At 33.8% G+C, this 21,934-nt stretch overlaps 2 protein-coding genes across 3 annotated transcripts in view; one reads left to right on the top strand and one right to left on the bottom strand.

The window, feature by feature from the left end:
* Ih (hyperpolarization activated cyclic nucleotide gated potassium channel Ih) overlaps window positions 1–20,533 on the top strand; it is a 215,757-nt gene extending 195,224 nt beyond the window's left edge. Inside the window, exon 16 of the mRNA XM_025296918.1 lies at window positions 20,392–20,533. Within this exon, the coding sequence (XP_025152703.1) occupies window positions 20,392–20,412 (21 nt within the window). The 3' untranslated portion in view covers window positions 20,413–20,533. The remainder of the gene's footprint in view (window positions 1–20,391) is intronic.
* Window positions 17,628–21,934, bottom strand: part of LOC105188442 (uncharacterized) — a 34,717-nt gene continuing 30,410 nt past the window's right edge. The window contains exons 4-5 of one of the 2 annotated variants that reach the window (XM_011149895.3): window positions 20,088–20,654; window positions 17,628–17,891 (exon numbers count right to left, since the gene is read on the bottom strand). In XM_011149895.3, the coding sequence (XP_011148197.1) occupies window positions 17,699–17,891; window positions 20,088–20,654 (760 nt within the window). In that variant the 3' untranslated portion in view covers window positions 17,628–17,698. The remainder of the gene's footprint in view (window positions 17,892–20,087; window positions 20,655–21,934) is intronic. The other variant, XM_019843757.2, reaches the window with a different exon arrangement.

Genomic DNA, 21,934 nt, shown 5'->3' with positions numbered 1-21,934 from the left:
TACACGTACCGCTAGCTTCAAATTAAAAAATATAAAGTTTTATATTTCATTCATATTATTATGAATTCCCACAATTAGGTTCGTTACGACACTCATTCTCGGCTCATTCATCTCCCGACGATCATTTTTTTTTTACCATATTAACCTTCACCATATTTCGACAATTTTCTCATATTTATTATTCTGGATTACATCACATTATTTTGAGATATTACAATAATTCAACCTTACAATAATCAAACAACAATAATAAAAAAATATATTATTATGTGTTCTGATAATTTTACTCTGTAATTTTTAAAATTTGAGATATCATAGCACCGTGTAAAAACTAGGACAATTAATTGGCAAATCGACGTAACATACTTTGTAAGAAATAAAAAGAAAAAAAGTGATCTTACCAGTGCCCTTAAATCTTTTTCCAAAAATATTCACTTATCGAGTCCCGTATGCATGCTTTGTGGCACAAATGGGCTTATTAACATTTTCCCGTTACATGACTTTGTTACTTTACGATTATTTTTGTGTAAGACGATAATTTATAGCAATGAAAGCATATTTCTGGTAACTTCGCAATAATAATTTATAGCAAAGAAAGTATATTTCTGGTAACTTCGTAATAATAACGGTGTAGCTTGCGCAGTGTCACTTGTACAAATATTCAAGATTATTTTAGCGTATACCGAGAGAATATATAATAATGTCATTGTTAAATTTATGTAGAATAAAAAACTGAAAAGCGGATCTTTCGTCATAAAATAGCGAGAAATTTATACATAAATCTGATGTTAATTCATATTCTCAATGTTTGAATTATTTTCTCGATCGACGCTATATAGGATGTATAAAAAATACCGGAACGGCGAAATATTTCGAAAACTAAGCTTTTAAAAAAAATGATTCAGACAAAGTTAAAATTAATTGGTAGAAAAAGATGATACAATAAGAAATTGAGATTTTCATTTAAGAAAAATAATAATCAATGAATATTTCGAAAGTGGCGCTATCCGCAAACAAAATGATATAGTTGTTTTATGTCCCCTATGAAACCATACAACTTTCATCTGAAACATTTTTTTTCTAAGTGCTTAGTTTTCGATATATTTTACCATATTTCCCGGTACTTTTTATATATCCTGTATCTTAAGTATGTGCATAAGTTCCTGAGGTTATGTTTGGATAACGCTCTAATCTGAATGCATAAACTGTTCAACTAGGTTATGTTTAAGTACATTAGTATTGTTTGTTAGCCCTAGAAGAGGTTTGTTAACCTGAATTCGAGCTTACATATAACAGTTCATTAATTTTGTTTGTTCAAATACATTTGTTTATTTAAATAAATTTTTAATTTAATTGAAAATGGAGATCGAGAAAATACATATTCAATACTGCATGCTGCATTGTTTTTCATGAAAAGAGTGCTGAAACAAGCAGAATTATTTGCGAGGCCTATGATGAGCATACTATATTTAGAAGTACGTACCAACCCTACTTCCAAAGATATCAAAATGGAAATTTCAATGTTAATGATAAACGTCGTTCTGAACAACTAAGAAATAAAAGACAAGGATTTGGAAGTTCTACTCGCCGAAGATGCAACTCAAACGTGGAGCTTGTGAAGCTTATGAAACAATTAATCACACAACAGTACTTTGACGTTTACATGCATTGGGAAAGATCCAGAAAGAAGGGAAATGAATCCCTATCAACTATTGGAACAAAGAAGGAAGAATTTTTTATAGAAAATAGTAACCGGAGATGAGAAATGGATTTATTATGATAACTCTAAACGTAAAAAGGAATGATCTAGGGCAACTTTCTACTTCGATATCAAAGCGCAATATTCATGTACTTAAGATTCTCCTCCGTATTTGGTAAGACCAGAAGGGCATGCTTTATTATGAACTGCTCAAACCTGTAAAACAATTATAAAAGTCACTACAGTCGTCAATTGTCCGGTTGAATGAAGAAATTCATAAAAGAAGCCCTGAACAGGGAAAGAAAATCGAAAAGTCATCTTGCTCCACGAGAACGCTCGGCCACTGTTGCTTCGTCTAGGAAAACCACTGGGACTAAGAAGACTTTATTAGACCTTGAGTGGAAAATTCTACCACATCCGACATATAGTCCAGATTTTGACCCTTCAGATTTTTACCTATTCCAGTCAATGCAGAACCATCTCTCCGGTATGCAATTTAGAAATGAGATTGAAATACGAAAATGAGTCGATGAATTCATCCTATTAAAAAATGTACCCTTTAATTGAGGGATCCATTTGTTGCCTGAAAAATGGTCCAAAGTTGTAGCAAGCGAGGGAAAATATTTTGACAATATATATTATTTATTATATATAATATACTTGTTTAGTCAAAATATTTTGATTAAACAAGTATTTATTTAATAAACATAAACTAAGTCTCCGAAAATACTTCAGGAACTTATGCACAGACTTAGTATATCGCTCGTCATATAATTGTATACATACCATAAAAGAATACAAAGAAATAATAATAGTAGTAATAATAGTAGCAGGAATAATAGTGGTAGTGATGAATAAGGTGGTAGTAGTGATAGTGGTGATAGTGGCGGTGGAAACGATGATAGTGGTTGTGATAATTGTGGTGATGGTGGTAGTAGTGATGGTGGTGATGATGGTGGTAGTGGTAGTGGTGATGATTGTGGTGATATTGACTGTGGTAGTAGTAGTGGTGGTGGTAATGGTGGTAGCACCAATAGTAGCTGCTATAATTAAGTAGTAATAATTGTAGTATTACTGGCAATTCATGTGATTATGATAATAGTGGTAATAGTGGTACTTGTAGTGATGATGATTATGATGGTATTGGTAGTAATGATGATTGTGATGTTGGTTGGTGGTGATAGTATGTAGTGTTATATAATAGTAGCAGTAACAGTTAGTAATAGTAGTAGTAGTGATAGTAGTAGTTGTGGTGATGGTGGTAGTGGTGGTGGTGGAGGTAGTGGTGTTGGTGATGGTGGTAGTGGTAGTGGTGGTAGTGATGATGGTGATAGTGGCAATAGTAGTAGTAGTAGTAATAGTAATAGTAGCACAGGGTGATCCAATAAGAGGTGTAAGATTTAAATTTGGTGGATTTAAATTTTCGTCGTGCGCACTGCAGCGCCGTGATTCGTCTGCTGTGTTCTAGAGGTTATGGAATGTCGAAATGGAGCATTATACAGTGCAATAGCGTATGCATATCGTTTTTATGAAAATCAACGTTCGATAACGCAAACAAAACGTAAACTTCACAATATTTTTGAAAGAAAATATTTCTTATCTGGCAATACGATTTGTAAGTTAATTAAGAAATTTGAAAACGAGGGTTTAATTTGTGATGCCTGTGCGACGTCGTAATGCTCGTTTGATAGAAAACATTACGGCCGTTAATGAAAGTATGGAGAACATTCCGCAAGTGTCAATTCGACGTTCGCAACAAGCTAATTTTTCGTACGGCACTATGCAGTGAATTTTACGAATTTTTTAACAAATAACTTCTACAGGATAGCGCAATATGTCACAGAGTGAGTCCCAGATGCGCACAGAATAAAACGGACACAGCAGGTTGAATGAATCGGACAGTAACGACACAGTAAAAAACGGACACAATAAGAAATAGACACAGTGACAATCGGATACAGTAAGAAACGGATACAATAGGAAAGGGACAGACGATGATTGCAATCGGACACATTCATTTTTTACTGTGTCCGTTTGTCACTGTGTCCGATTCGTTCAACCTGCTGTATCCGTTTTATTCTGTGCGCATCTGGGATGCTCTCCTTTGGAACACGATACATATAAGCGGAGGAGGGGCGAAGCCCCTCCCCAAGAAAATCCTAACCTAACCTAATTTAATGTATTTTTATATATTGTTGGGCATTCTTACTGTGTCCGTTTATGACTATGTCCGTTTGTTACTGTGCCCGTTTGTTACGGTGTCCGATTGCAACCACCGTGTGTCCGTTTGCTATTGTATCTGTTTCTTACTGTGTCCGATTGTCACTGTGTCCGTTCGTTATTGTTTCCAATTCATTCAACTTGCTGTGTCCGTTTTATTCTGTGTGCATCCGGGACGCTCCCCATGTATCACACAGCTCCTCACTCAGTCAGAACTACAATGTTGATTTGATGTCGATGAAGGTTGAATTAACATTGATTTAACAGTTTATCGACTATTTCAACATCAAATCAACGTCGAATCAACGTTACGGTTCTAACAGGGTTGTAAAACCATACAGTTATTGCATGAGAAAGTTCGTAGTCGTATTATCTTGCGGAATGGTGATGTCAACTGGCCTCCAAGATCTTGCGACTTGACACCTTTGAACTATTCTTTCCGGGGTTATTGAAGAAGCGAGTTTACATCGACAATTCTGAAACTACGGAGCGCTTAAAGGAAAATACTCGCTGAGAAATTAACAAAATTCAGCTTTTTATGTTCCAAAAAATAGTAATTTGTATAAAAGTAAAGGCGGTCGTCTACATGATGTTACTTTTCATACGTAATTCCCATTCCTAAGAAACACGTTGGTGTAATAAAAGTAATAATTTGCAAGTAATTTTGTTGTTTTATTTACAAAACAAATCCTGCACCTTTAGTTGGATCACCTTAGTAGTAGTAGTAGTAGTAGTAGTAGTAGTAGTAGTAGTAGTAGTAGTAGTAGCAGTAGTAGTAGTAGTGGTAGTAGTAATGATACAACAAAAAATAACAAATCTGCGTGCGAACTACGCCGTTCTACGTTGCTGCACATATTTCATTAAGGTTGGCTCATGCTGTGAGTAAGCAATAATTAATAGTCAAGAATTTAATTCAATCGAGCGCAACTATTAATCTGACCTTCCTGTAACGCTTAATACATACGAGACGATTTTACAATCCATCTTATGATCTTTCAAAGACGCGGTTATATTTCATTAGCAATTTATGCAGAATGAAAATGAGTAATTTTCGCATTTTGCCAAAAGGGATGTTTGCATTTGTTATAATCACTTATTTTTTGCAGTTTATACACAACGCAGTTTACACAATTTTGAGATATACTTTTATAGATGGAATAGTTAATAGAGTATGTAAAATAGTTTAAGATACTGCAAATAAATATGAAAATTAATACAAACTGTAAAAGCGTGCATGCCGCGTATATAAATTCGAGTCGTGATGATATTAGTTTTCCCTAACAAAGCCGCCATTCTTTTTTTAAACTGATTGAAATCTAACTAGATCATAATACACATTCAAACACATTATACACATACAAACGCGCACGCACGCGCACATATATATTTAGGAACTTAACCGGCCAATTAACTTTTATAAAAAGTATGAGAAATATATTTCACATGCATATTTAGACACTGGCACATTTCAAATATACTTGCCATATCGAATGCCTTAGCAAAATGTTACTATATAATTAAGATATCCGAAAGAAGGAAAGAGATAAATATAAATATATATAAAATATCCATGTGGTATACGCACACACAACACACGCGCGCATACACGCGCACGCACGCACGCACGCACGCACGCACGCACGCACGCACGCACGCACGCACGCACGCACGCACGCACGCACGCACGCACGCACGCACGCACGCACGCACGCACGCACGCACGCACGCACGCACGCACGCACGCACGCACGCACGCACGCACGCACGCACGCACGCACGCACGCACGCACGCACGCACGCACGCACGCACGCACGCACGCACGCACGCATATACACACACGTATGCATATATGTGCAGGCAAGTATCAATGCACATTATAGAATTTATGCTTACATAGATTAGCATATTGCTTTAATATTTATTTTTTATTGTTGTCGCGAATTTTAATCATATACACTTATATCACACTTATATGTATGAGTCCTTTTTATCTTTTGCTATTCTTAAAATAATTTGTTGCGATCATTAAAAACATTGTTAGATTTGGTTTATTTCGTTAAATATGTTTATGTAAATGTTTATTCTTTCTAATGTTTATATTTGTAATAATTTAACGTTTATAATTTACATTTGTACTTATACAAAACATTTGTAGTAATTTAAGGAAAAAATTTTTCTTGTGTAATATAACATAGTAGTAGTCAAAATTACCATACTTGTATTGCGCTACTAAATGTATATATTTATTATTAAACAAAAGATGTACCTATACCGAATCTACAATATACATATATTAATAGACCATTAAATATTAATTAATACTACTACTACGTAATAAAAGTATGATAATTTTTATTACCTTAAAATTTTCCATATGTTATTAAAATTTGTTTGACATTACAAATATGTTCTAATCGAAACAAATGTACGATACTTTTTGCAAATGTACTTGTTAGAATACTAATATATTTTTACAAATATTGATGTTTTCTGGCAGAAATGTACTTCATGTACGATGACATACTTTGTTGTTTCATTTATTTTCATTGTCATTAATAGCGATTGCGAATTTTCTTTTCATATATAATATCGAACGGTTATTTAATCAATACGATTACAATTAATCGAAGCGATTTCTTATGAACACGATATTCAGTTTGAATGTATAAAATCATGGGATGCAAAATATAAAAATAAGACGTTCGTGTCTCCTCTTACGTACACCGTTGATTCGACCACATAAATCCGACTTAAATAATTGATAATAACATGTGTCGTTTTCCACATATATCAAAATACATTCTATACATAATAATATGTTTCATAGTATTTTGTAATAGTATATGTTTTCGATTTTATTTGGAAAAAAGAATAGATATGTTTTATCAAATATTGTATTTCATATGATTCTTGACAAAATTATACATCTATATAAATAATATTCGAATACAGTATGACAGGCTTACATACATATATACATATAGGCATACAGAAAAAGCGCAGATGCACACGCACACACATACACACGTGCGCGTGCGCGCACGTACATCATAACCAGAGATTTCAAGAGTCGAGACTGGTATAAACTCCATAAATTCATTTAACGATTTTGTATCGCCAATACAGGTAAGAATACAGAACGAGAAAAGAGATTCCCTGCTAAATGTCATGTATCTATGACATATTTATGACTGAATATCGAGAATTAGAAGCATTCGAGATCTAGCGAACTCACAAGTAACATTATCCAACTGTCACTCATCGATTCCAATGAAATTTGGCATGCACGTAGAACATTGAAAAATATTGAACACATGTTTTTTTATATCGGCTGACAACGTATTTTAAGGGTGGAAATCACCCCTTGATCCCTGAACATGAAAGCACTATTTCAACTCTTTGTACATATTACATGTGATTTCCGTCAAACTTGTCTTCCATTGAACTAGTAAGTAAGGGGTTTTTAGGGACGCTGATTACGAATCTGGAAATAAAATTACAAAATTCAAGATGGCGGAATATGACAGATGGCGGAATATAACCTAATATGACTGATCGAAATTGTACTAGTGAAGAAGGACATTGCCTCAGGCAATTACATTTACTGAACTTAACAATGAATCGATATTCAAAATTGACTTGTCGCGTCAGTTTTTTTCAGATTAGGAAGTTAGTCTTCCAAAAGATTATTATCCGTCAGTATCCGAGCGGAATATGTAATGATATTCTAACATATCTTGATAAGACAAGATATTTTCCTTGAAACAATCCCATGTTGAATTTTGGAATTATATACCCATTTCGTTGAAGCCGAAAATGATTGACGAGATAAATTAACATTTTCTCTCGCCGTCATGGCCCATCTTTTCAAATCTAAATCGTGGATGGGAACACTTTTGTCAGAAACAGAGTTAAATTGTTCCACAACATATTGCGAAATAAATAATAATTTATCACTTCTCGATCCGCCTTCGGCAACATGTGCTTCCCATCTGTATAATTGTCGTTGATTTAAAACTTTCTTGAGTCGGTTTTCTACTGTTTCAAAGCTCAATCTTTTCTTTTTCGCCGATCGCCAATATTCAACTATTTTCCTCTTATAATTCAAGTCTACCATTTCGTCGAACTTCGTAACGTCTTGCACATCCCCTTGCGAATTATATTCTGACTTTTTTTCAACTAAAACAGCATCAAGAGTTATACTGGGATCATGGAAGCTTAAACAATCATAACTCTCAATAAACACTTGATTATTGATAGCATTTTTCATTAAATCCGCGAGATGAGACACGAACGATTTTTCCTGTTCAGTTATATTTGATTGTATATTGTACACAGGATCTTCGAAATAGAGGCGTAATAAATTTAATATATTTTTTGGATTCATCGACATTACGAAATCACTCCTTCCAAATCAATAATAATCGTATAATGAATTGTTAATATAATAGCGGAACAAAATTCACAAGGAATAGTTTATTATAGCCGATCGCCAACGGACAATAAATACAAAAAATGAGAACGAGTTGATAATATCTCAAATAAATGTCTCTATCGTAAGAAAAAAGAAAATCGGACTCTCATTTGTTTCGTAGAAACAATTATATGCGATTTTGATTTTGTCAACTCAGATTTATACTTTCTCTTATGCCTTATATTTATTAATTTATTTATATTCTATTTATTTATATATTTATTCATATTCATTCATATTATTTATTTAAATTCTGGACTTGAACAGCAAAAAATCTATTAATGTTCAAAACGTTAAGCTTAACGTCCAGGAAATTTATATAATTAATATGCTTGAAAGTTTACAATAAACTTTCTTAAAAATCTTACAAGTAAAACACATTACACAAGTAAAATACATAATAATAATAATAATAATGATGATAATAATAATAATAAAGTGCGATAAACGAATTATATTTTGACTTCCAACTTCAGATTCGTAATTAGAGGCCCCAAAAACCTCCAGATACCAAAATTGGTTTGAATCAGTCATCTTTTTTACAATTTCGGTCCGTCATATTGGGTCTGCCATATTGAATTTTATAATTTTATCTCCAGATTCGTAATCAGCGTCCCTAAAAACCCCTTACTTACTAGTTCAATGGAAGACAAGTTTGACGGAAATCACATGTAATATGTACAAAGAGTTGAAATAGTGCTTTCATATTCAGGGATCAAGGGGTGATTTCCACCCTTAAAATGCGTTGTCAGCCGATATAAAAAAAACATGTGTTCAATATTTTTCAATGTTCTATGTGCATGCCAAATTTCATTTGAATCGGTGAGTGACAGTTGGGTAGTGTTACTTGTCAGTGAAATTGTACCGGCATTAATTGCACTGGCACCCTATTTAGCACGGACTCATTAATTGAAATTCACTAACACAGTATTACCAATTAGTGATTAACTAGTTTAAACAACGTGACTACTAGATGTTTCAAAATTACAAGGTATAAGTTTCGCGCGTATAAGTTGCGTCCGTATTCATATTTCGTTGGCTAAAATAAACAGGAAAGTCATGATAAACATGAAGCGATCAACTGCTTAACGAATTATATAGTAAACTTTTTTAAATTTATATAATAAGCTTTTTTATTATATAAATTAAATTATATTATTATTTATATTTTATTATTAGTTTATTAGTATAAATTATATTATTATATAATAAACTTTTTTTAATTTCTATGATACAACAAATGTTTTATATCAAACATTATTTATAAAACCTGGAAAAACAGCTAACGCTATTTCTTAAACACGTAGATACATTATACTTATAATTGATATAATCTATTACGGAATTATATTTTTCATGATGAGAAATGATATACTTATTACGTAATTTAAAAACAATTAATCGTCAAGTCCATATTTAAGGCTTTTAGATATTCCCCGTGGCCATATGGAATTGTAATCTCAAAGGCGAGAAATGATACACTGAGATTTATTGTACGCTATGTACAACTGAAAAGATATTTGTATGAAAGAATACTTCAGATCACTTAAGCATACTTGTAAAATACTCCGAAAATACTCTGTCTTATTCTTTTTTATTTTTTATCAATCAATAGTTATAAGATAATTATAATATGACGCTTTGTCATGCATATATGTAATCACTCCATATGACAAAGCCTTATATTATATTCTATCATTTTATAACTGTTAATTGATTGTCAAAAGAGAAGCATAGTTTTTGGAGCACTTTACAAGTATATTCTAGTGACCTGAAGTATTCTGTTATATAAATATTTTTTTGTTCAAAAATAAAATGCAAGAATTTTTAGCATGTCATTTTCTTGCTTCTAATGTTATAATAAAAATTTACAAAAAAGACTAAAGAAAGAACTCGTAAAGGAACCTTAAGAAAATCCTCTGTTTATTTCTACAAATACGCGCGCATTTCTACAAATACTACAAATATATAATAATATATGCGCGAGGCTTACACTTTAAATATTCGAACATCCACCACAAACATCTACCACCCATAAGAAAATAAGAAAAAGCACTGTATTATTAAAATATTAAAAGCCAATGGTAAAATAGATAAGAAATTCTAACTTAGCAAAAAAAGAGAAAAATTATTTTCTATGCTATTGTATAAACACTGACGATGTAACTTATGTTAAATGTGTTTATGCGTTCATGTATATTACGTGTAAAAATGCTTAGCAACCTTTATAAAGTTATTATAATAGGATGACTATGTACAAAACGCACGATTATTAGACATGTATTTAATTACATAAAATTCTATGTTAAAAATATTGAAATATAAAATACTTATCATTAATATTTATTTTGAAGTACCATTCTTAAATACTGCAGTCGAAAGATGTATCATTAATATGCACGAACGTTTAGGCAAATGTGTATATATATATAAGGTGTATAAAAAGTACCGGGACGGTGAAATATCACATAAACTAAGCATTTTAGAAAAAAGTGTTTCAATTAAAAATTGTAGGGTTTCAAAAGATCTATTTACTAACATGAGTTTAACCTTGGGTAGTGTCGCCAAGGTCAGGACAAAGTCACATTGATTTTTTAAATGGGACCCCCTATTTTTTATTGCATATTCTTGTAACCTTTCTTCAGACATTTTCAAAGCACTATAATTTTTTCCGCTTTGGGTAAGCCATTTCGAAGTCGAGCTTTTTATAATAAGATATCCAGCCAGCGGCTGATACAATTTTGTAATTTGTACTTCAGACACATATAATATTAAAGTACGTAATACTAATGTACTAAATTTATAACAGCACTAAAATTCACCTTCGTATCATTTCAAATCAATTGCAATGAACTTGACTTGAACTAGAATACATTACTTGTACATGATACGCGTTGTTTCATATGGAAAAGATAAATGATTTCTCTTACTGATTTTTCTTTCTTTAATTGAATTATCGATTTTGTTATCTAATTAATACAAATTTCTGTTTACTGGATAAATCTTTTTGTTTTCTAGCTTATTCGTTAGACTTTACTTTCTCTTTTAGAGATTAACATTATTCTCAAACTCTTTGGTAAGGATTTCCTCAATTTTTCTTTTGCTTATTTCTGTACATTTTTTTCCATTTAGTTCATTTTAAAATATTACGCAATAACCACAGAAATTGAACGTTTGGGCAGGAATATTAAATAACAGATTGATAAGACTATTCTTTATTGAATCCAACTTGACAGCCCATTCATATGAAGACATGCTGAGAAATAAAATCGTCCGTGCAATCAACGCAATCGTTGGTGAAAACTTTCAACAGGTATGGTTTCAACAGGATGGTGCACTACCGCATTATAGACGAAATGTTCGTATTTATTTAGACACAAATTTTCCTGAATAGTGGATAGGGAGGAGAGGCACGATCGAGTGGCCAGCTCGGTCACCGGATTTGACACTTCTCGACTACTTTCTCTGGAGTTATCTAAAAGATCAAGTATACAAAACTAAACCTTGGAATCTAAATGATCTACGAGATTGGATTCTTGACGAAGCAGCACTTATGAATACATAGGAAATGCTGTTTCTGCTGGGTTTTTATCATCGATTAGCGCATTGTCAAACAATGAATGAACAATTTGAGCATTTGATATATTAATCGCGCTTTCGATTGCTAGTTCTCCTTTATACTCATCTTGCCTTAGCTGGCTGGATACTTCTTTGATCTTGCCTTAGCTGGCTGGATACTTCCTTGATCTTGCCTTAACTGACTGGATACTTTTTTGATCTTGTCTTGGCTGGCTGGATACTTCTTTGATCTTGCCTTGGTTGGCTGGACATCTTATTATAAAAAGCTCGATAACTTCGAAATGGCTTACTCAAAGTGGAATGGCTTACTCAAGTGGAAAAAATTATAGTGCTTTAAAAAGGTCTGAAGAAGGGCTACAATAATATGCAATAAAAGATAGAGGACCCCATTTAAAAAATTCAAGGTGACCTTATCCTGACCTTGGCGACGCCACCCAAAGTCAAACTCATAATGCAAGTAAGTAGATCTTTTGAAACCCTACAATTTTTATTAGAAACATCTTTTTATAAAATACTTAGTTGCTGTGATATTTCACCGTCCCGGTACTTTTTATACACCCTGTATATACAGGGTTTGCCAAAAGTTCCGGAACGGCTAATTATTTCAAAAAATAATGATTGTTTAAAACTATGTTCGAGGCAAAAGTTGTAGGGCTTAAAAAAGTTATCAGATATTGATAATTGTTTGACCTTGGAATTACCTTGAGAAACGTTATCAAGGTCGACATAAAAATCTTAAATAGAAACTCTAATTTTTTATTACACCGTCTTTTTCCACCAATTAATTTGAACAACTTTTGTCTGAAACCTTTTTTTTATTTGCCTAATATTTTTTCAGATATTTAAAGATAACTTGGTAACTTTTTCAATACTTAATTTACGATATCTCGCTAACTGTTTGTCGGGATAAAAAAATAGTACTAGACTTTTCTATTCTATTTGATCTTAAGAATATATTGGTACAATAATGCTTTATTTTTTGTTAATTTATCGATCTTTCGAAATTTCAAAATCATCAAATTAACAAAAGTCAAGGCGCTATTGTAACAATATATTCTTGAAACCAAATAGAATAGAAAAGTCTAGTACCATTTTTTTATCCCGACAAATAGTTAGCGAGATATCGTAAGTTAAATATTAAAGAAGTTACCAAGTAATCCTTAAATATCTCAAAAGATATTAGGCAAATAAAAAAACGTTTCAGACAAAAGTTGTTCAAAGTAATCGGTGTAAAAAGACGGTGTAATAAAAAATTAGAGTTTCCATTTAAGATTTTTATATCGACCTTGATAACGTTTCTCAAGGTAATTTCAAGGTCAAACAATTATCAATATCTGATAGCTTTTTCAAAGCCCTACAACTTTCGTTTGAAACATTGTTTTAAACAATCATTATTTTTTTAAATAATTAGCCGTTCCGGAACTTTTGGCAGACCCTGTATATATATATAAATATATATGAGAGAGAGAATGTGTGTGTGTGTATGCGTGTGCGTGTGCGTGCGCATGTACGTGTACGTGTGCGTGTGCGTATGCGTGTGCGTGGGCGTGCGTGCGTGCGTGCGTATGAGTGTGTGTGCGTGCGTGCGAACGCGCGCGTTTGTAAGCGTGCGCGTATATACATGTATGCATGTATGATACGTGCGCGCATGTGTATGTGTGTATGTGTGCATATGTGCGTGTGCACGCGCGCGTGTATGTGTGTGTGTAGTGAACAGTAGCGAGAAATAGAAGGGAGGTTCGAGAGAGAAACAGAGAACATAAATTGCAAATATTATAAAGCCACACATTCTACAAAGTCAATCGCGGTAATTCTTATAAATAGCGGGCAGAATAATAAAAAAAATAAAAACAGGTATTAAGACTAATCATGTAGCGAAAATAGTAAAGAGAATTTTCTGTTGCTAAATAATAGTGAAAATAAGATAAACATTTGTATTCATCGAAATATTTCCTTACACGTAGGATGCAAATGCGAAGTCGCTTTAATTTTTTTTATATGCTATTGCTAGCGAGTATCATTGGGCTTTCGGTCGATCAAACTCATTTACTCACTAAATAACATTATTAATATTACATAAAACATAAAACACGTTCGTTTCTTGTTACAAGATTAGTCCATAAAACACAATCGACCTTGCGATAAATACTTTATGAAAAGTCATATTATGTTATCGAATTATTCCCACATAATGGGAATTTGTAGAAACAAAAAGGATGCTTCAAAGAAACAAAAATGCGAAGTAACGCATAATTTTATACAACATTCCCTTTATATGAGTATGCCGCAAAATACGATGATGTTCGTACTTATAAAAAAAATCTCAACGATAGGATCTCTCGAATTGTCCTCATTTTAGACGACACTTGCATGCTGATAAAGATGTTAAGTTTACTTTCGTAACATATGATCGTTAATGAACAAATATTGATATAATTTAGTGCCTTCGCTGCTATTTATTCTAAGAATAAATACTTTGGTGCAATTAGTATTGTTTGTTTAAGAAATTGATTTCTCCTAATACCATCCTATGAGAAAGTTACTATTCGTGCGAAGTTTACTTGGATATTATGGAAGTGTTACGTCCCAAATCTAAATGCTATTATTTCGCGAAATATTTGAAAATTATGAAACAACCAACATTAACTTACCAATTATTGCTCGCAATGCTATAATATTATTACACTATAACATGTTATATTTATAGCTTTTTTAGAGATAATGAATTTATACAATAATCCAAAATATGATATCGTAATGAATCTATATTATAAGAGGACAAAAGGAATAATAATAGTTTATTATTTTATTATTTGGTACTCTTCATAACTTATACATATTTTACAAAACGGACTCACATGAGCAATGGTAAATAATCAGATTAATTTAATTAACAAATATTATAATCATAATGTAGTTTTACGTAAACAATTATGTTTAATCTGTAGACGTAATGAAATACGGAAGAGGTAAGAGAAAATGAGAATATATTTACATTTGTAAAAATACAAAATCTTTTGCGACAAATCTTTTTGGATTATCTTCCTCTATTCTTTTTTTTTCGAGAGTCACGAACTTCCTGAGTTCAGGATAGTAGGACACATTTTTTTGCGTCCTATTCATACGACTACAAATCTGATATTTTTGGCTTCCATAGTATAAAGCAATATTTAAATTGGTTCTCGAATTGGAGTATCACATTTACACACATACACATGTGCGCATATGCATTCACGTACGTATGACGCAGGTACACACTTGTACACACACACGCATGCGCGTACACGTGCGCACATAACTTAAAAATGTTAATATTCGAAAAAAGGGTTTGTCTTTTATATATATGTTTTTGAGGATAATTAAATATATGTTGAGTGATTAGTTGATGAAGAAAAGCTTTCTAGTTTTTTAGAGAATAAAGAAAAAGAAGTGAAACGAACAGATATTGGATATTTTTAATCGGAAGTATGAGTTGTCACATTTAGATTATTGGAATACTTGTAAATCTTTTAGGCTTCCGCTATATTTCCGGGAAAATTAAGTATTGGTTTTGCTTAAAGGTGTAGATTTTGATAAAATAAGATTGTGTCCTATATTTATGTGATATTTTGCTAATGCATATTGTATTAAATGTTTCAATCTCATCGTAAATTGATATTTTTTATATGTGTGATATAACTCCCCTCACCCTCCATCTTTCCACTTTCTTATATTAAATTATTTATTAAATTTTAGCACATATGCATAAACTCCTGGTACGTTTAAGATATATCTTGTCATTTGGGTTATTGAGCAACTATTATATTTTTATTACAGGTTTGTGTATGGATTTTATGTTATGCTTCGTTAAAATCCTACCGATTTTATTTCCTTGTATATATGAAGGGAAGAAAGTTGATATTTTTTCCTGTACTTTGGTTTATTCTAAAGGGATAATTTTCAAGCGTTATTTTGCTTTGATGATTTTTAATTATTTTATATATCTGCCTTGTCTATTTGTTGTGTCTTCATTTTGTTAGAATCTTAGTATTAGGCTGTTGGGAAAATATCAGTTCGTTTCAAATTTTATCTACTCCGTGTTGCTATGTTATCAGTGAGAGCGAGGAAGCCCCAAACGATTTTATGTTTGTCAACAAATCTTCTCGGATCTGTGAGTCTGCCAAGAGGACCTCGCAGGCTTTTCTAAGTGCAACCATTTCGGTAGAAATCAAGGAGGAAGATGAGGAACCAGAAGATCCACTTTCGCTTTTTGATAATAAAAGCTGGATTTTGCGCAACAATATTAGCCGCAAGAAGTCGTGGGGAACCAGCGGCGTGTCTGCGCAATCTGTGGCCAAGCCAAAGCTTCACCCAAAGAGGGTTCTTCTAAGCATCTGGTGGGATTTTAAGGGCGTATTGTATTAGGTCAATCGGAAAGTTCCGTCCGTTTTCTTGCAAAACGTATGGCTTTGTTTAAGAAACAAAATGAAAAAGTACATCAATCAAAGTATTGTCCATCGTTAGCGATGACTTTTTCCCATCTTTCGGTCAGCAAGCGAATTCCGCGGCGAAAGAATGACTCATCTTTGGAGGCTATCCAGTCAGAGACCCATTTCTCAACGTCTTCATAAGAATTGAAGCATTCGTCAGCAAGTGCGTGTGCCATCGACCGAAACAAGTGGTAGTCGGAAGGGGCACAGTCTGGTGAATAAGCCGCATGCGGTAACACTTCCCAGCGAAGTGCTTCTTGACAGTTTCCTTGACAGATTTTGTGACGTGAGGCCGAGCGTTGTCATGAAGCAAAATCACTTTATGCTGTCTCGTTTCATATTCTCGTCGTTTTTCGTGCAATGCTCGGCTCAAACGGATCACATGTTTCATTCTTAATTCTTAAGTTTGAATCCGTCATTTCTCAATATTTTATAAGAATTTTAAGCTGAAATTTAGATTCTATGATTCCTAAAACATCCAAATACTATTTCTCAGCTCAACATTTGAATAATATATTTCTAACTGTGATTTCAATTCTGCAATCTTGAATCCGCCATTTTGAACTTCACTGGTTCAAAATTTGGATCTCTAATTCATAACAAGCAACCTCCAAAATCTTAAAGTCCGAATTTCAAGCTCAATCTACTTTAACAGAGAATTTTTGATCCGCCATCTTGAATCCTCCATCTTGGATTCAACATTTTTTAATTTTGACCTCGGATTCGTGATCAGCGATCCAAAAAACCATTGTATACCAAATTTTATAACCGATAAATAGAAAAATGTATGCTTCAAAAAGTTAATTAAATAATCTACGAAACGACAGACTCTGCGCGCAATTTGCCTCCAATCTACCGTCAGGATCTGTCGGCAGGTTCTATGTGCATTCTGCCATCAATCTGCCATAAGCATCTGTCGACAGGCTTTGTGAGCATTCTGCATTACTTTGTCAACAAGCCCTACACACATCCTGCCGTCAATCTGCCGTCAGAGTCTGTTAGACAGATTCTGCGTATAATCTGTTGTTATTTTGTCGACAGACTCTGCTAATAGACTTCGCGCAAAATCTGTTTTAGCTAGTTTAGCTATCTGGGTTATTTTTAACTGCAGAATTTATATTCCGAAATATTTTTCCGGGAAATATATGCTATATTCTTTCTAAATATATATATTGTATTTCTTCTAAAATATTAATTTACACTCTTAATAATATATTAACAGAGCTTGCATTATTTTTTACTACAGAATAGCGCGCTCAAGGAATAAGTAAATCTGTTATTAGTTTTGCTTCCTGTATTTCGAGTGTATTTTTCTTGTCGCGGATTAACTCTAATTCATGGATTAGAGCCATTGCAGCCTCGATGCAATTATCAATCTCCTCCACGACCATCATGTTCGGAAATTCGTCTTGTAAAAGATGCAATATTATATAGAGCTGGTTGACGGATCTGTAAATATATATAGTATTGATAATGCACATCCACTAAGCTTCATCGGCATATATTTTGCACATAAATACAAATGCAAGAAAACTAACAAGGAGATAGCAAGACATATAAAATCGATAATTGAATGAGTCATATTTCATTCGAATGGGGGGGGGGGGGTTGAGTATAAAAACCTTAAAAGGGTTTGCGTGTACGAGCTGTCGCTTGCGAGAAATTTGTAATTAAAGAAACAGCTATACATTAAGTATAATAACTTGGAATCAATAAGCGTGAAGCGCGGTAACCGCGAAGGTTAAGGCGCGCGCTAGTATCTTGTCGTCTACGTCCGAGAAGTGGTTCGAGTCCACATAGTGCCAACTTTTTTTTTATAATATTATGTATTACTATATTTTATATTTCTATATAACATTTTTAATATTTTTATTATTTTTTATAGAACAAAAATATAATACATACATACAGGATGGACAAAATAATGTGAACACCATACTAAATATTACATATTTGTTTATGTTGGGCCCCCTGCCAAGGTATGAATGATGCGGCGCGTATATGTGGCGCACTTTACGTAGTAACCGTTCTAGTTTATATTTCAGTATACTACTCGCTTTGTTCTGCGACGGTGTTAACAATCAGACGGTGAAATGGGCGACCTATCAGGACTTCGAAAGAGGACAAATCGTGGGTGCTCGGTTAGCAGGAGCATCTGTGACGAAAACGGCTGAACTGTTTAACGTTTCACGAGCGACAGTATCCACTGTGATGACAGCCTACACAAAACATGGCAAAACAAAACATCTGCGAAGAGAAGGAGCGCAAAACAACGTTAACAGACAGCCGAATATTAAAAAGGATTGTGGCCAAGCCAAGTAACATAGAACTACCGCAGCAAAGGTGACAGCAGGACTCAACAGTCACCTGAACAATCCTGTTTCGACAAAAACAGTGTGGCGAGAGTCGCACTTCACAAAAGTAACATTTATGGCAGGGCTGCCATTTCAAAACCTCTTATAATGGATGCCAATGCAAAGCTGCGAAAGAAGTGGTGCCACGGTCATAAAACTTGGACGATTGATGATTGGAAGAATGTAATATGGTCTGATAAATCATCGTTTACTTTGTTCCCTACAAACAGCCGGGTTTATGTATAGAGAACCCCCAAAGAAGCCTACGATCCAGACTGCTTACTACCCGCAGTCAAGTACGGGGGCGGCTGTGATGATTTGGCCGGCTATATCATGGTATTCCGCTGATCCGATTATTACCCTCAATGGCCGTATTACTGCGAATGAATATCTAAACATCCTCAATGATGAAGTTCTTACTATGACCTGTAAGTCCTACTATGATTGTTGCCAAACACTGCCATATTCTAAGACGATAATGCGCCCATACACACGGCCAAAAAAGTTCAGTCTTGGTTCGAGGAACATCGGAATATTATCAAGCATCTGCCCTGGCCAGCACAATCGCCAGATCTCAACATCATTGAGCCGCTATGGGGAGTTTTGGAGCAGAGAGTGAGGAGCAGATTTCCACCTCCATCATCATTGAGGCAATTGGCGGAGATGGTGGAGTTGGTGGAAGAGTGGGACAACATTCCGTTGGATACTACCCGTACACTCTACGAATCTATTCCACGACGAATTACAGCTGTCTTAAAAGCAAACGGTGGCCCTACACATTATTAATTAACAAATATTGTATATTAGTCAGGTGTTCACATTATTTTGTCCACCCCCTGTATATAATAAGACAGATATTATTGTATATGTGTCCATTATATTTTTGTCCTATAAAAAATAATAAAAATATTAAAAATATTATAGAAATATTATAAAATATAGTAGTACATAATATTATAAAAAACGAAGAAAGTTGACACTATGAGGACTCGAGCCACTCCTCGGACGAAGACGACAAGATACTCGCGCGTGCCTTATTCTCCGCGGCTACCGCGCTTCACGCTTAGTGGTTCCCATTTATTATACTTAACTTGTAGCTGTTTTTTTAATTGCAAATTTCTCGCAAACGGAGGCCCATGCACACAAACCCTTTTAAGGTTTTTATGTACTCAACCCTCCCATTCGAATGACATATGACTTATTCAATTATCGATTTTATGTCTTGCCATCTCCTTGTAAGAAGTTTGGCACGATAAAAAAAGAATAACATTATTCATCAGCGATTGTGTACCTGGCAAAAATCTTTAATCTCGCTTTATCGAAATCGATCGATGATACTTCGATTAAAGAGTGAGTTAGAGAGCCATGCACCTTTACTAAAAAAATATCGTCGTGGATCTTCTCAAAGGTCTTCTCGGCCAAGAAACGAAAAAATCGTTTTTTCCCAGTATCATGTTCGTCTCGATTGTTGATTGGATCACTCCATAATTGAATGTTCACGATCTTTTCTGTACTAGATGTGCTCTTTAGAGCAAGTATCGCAACGTGTTTACTCTCGTCCAGAAATTTAATCCACGAACAATTGATTATTTCAGCGGCGGAGAGTCGGACGATAGGAACCGACATCTGGAATCGTGTTTCACCAATCTCATATGAGATCATGCCCCAACAATGGATGACGGATTCTCGAGCAAATACTGGCAAATCGATTGCCGTCGTTGCCACAACAGCAGTACCACCATGAATCGAATCGATCTTTCGCCAAAAACGATCCTCCCACAATTGCCACAACATGGACTCACCACGAATTTCTAATTCATTCTTGACCCATGGATAATATCTAAGTTTGTTCAGCGCACTGTAAATCAAAAGAAATATACATTGTTATATCTTGCGTTTAGAATATATGCTACGCGTAGAAACAATCACTTCTTTCTTGAATGTAAAGTGCCAATACAGTCAATTTAATATATGTTTTCTTATTTATTTCATAAATATATTCCAAATTGTATATATATCTACCATTTTACACGGTCCCGTAACAAAATTTTTTAAGAAACATTCGAATCTAGATCGATCCAAGAATTCAGAATTTTGAGCAGCTTATGTATGTGAAGAATGTATGTGTTTAATATAAGATATGCATTCAATAGTAAAATTCATCAAATTGAGTAAAAATGCCCTATATCATTTTATAAACACATTAATTATTAAGATGTTAACTATAAATAATCAATAAATTAGTACATGTACGCGGGATTAGTTCAGTATGGTAGAAACATATATTTGACATGTTAACTATCTCCTAGTAACGACAATTAAGTAATACTCTTCGTGTACTATCTAATTTTCTGAAGCCTATTCATGATGAACAACATCTTCTTGGTCAAAGATAACAGTGAACATTATCTTGATGTTGCTCCGATCCTGGCACGTCTTTAAATCGCTTAAACCATTTTCGAATTTGAATATCACTCAAAGATTCATCAACATACACTTTACGAAACATAGCAATGTTTTTTGAACGAAGAATGGCTAAGTTTTTGGCAAAATTTAATACAGACTCTTTGTTCGATGCGTTCGATCATTATGAAACGCGACGCGCATAAGATTCGACGTTTACACAATAGCGTACTGTTGCTGATTGAATAGTTGTTTTATCGTGCCGTTTGGTGGGAGTACTCATGAAGGTCTCCCCTAAATGATGAATATCTGTTTTTGGTAATAGCACTCCTAGGTTCAAAGTTGGAGCATAAGGTCGGATACTTTCCGACACAGACCTCGTAAACACTAATATTTGAATGTTTTTTTTTTTCCATAAGGACAAGTAAGTCGTATACCACAACAACCACAACAAATAATAATCCGAAGTAGCCAAATGAATATGCTACATGCGAAAAAACTTCCTAGCCTAAGCTTAAGATGGTCTCTTGACTAACGGAAACAACGTATGACCTAGCGTTGTCGTGCGGCAATATGATTTTCCACGCTCCTTATCTAGTGGCTCTTTGATTTTTTCGTCCAAAATATTTAAAAGTTTGCTGTAACGATCTGCAGTACCTGTTTGTCATAGTTGAAATAGTTAATTAAAAATTATGATTATATACAAAAGTCAAAGGAGAAGCGACAACGAAACCG

The sequence above is a fragment of the Harpegnathos saltator genome, unplaced genomic scaffold (assembly GCF_003227715.2).
Source record: "Harpegnathos saltator strain DR-91 unplaced genomic scaffold, Hsal_v8.6 scaffold160, whole genome shotgun sequence".
NCBI classification, from domain to species: Eukaryota; Metazoa; Arthropoda; class Insecta; order Hymenoptera; family Formicidae; genus Harpegnathos; species Harpegnathos saltator.
The sequence above is the reverse complement of the archived record's forward strand: the minus strand, read 5'-3'. Positions and strand labels throughout refer to the sequence as shown.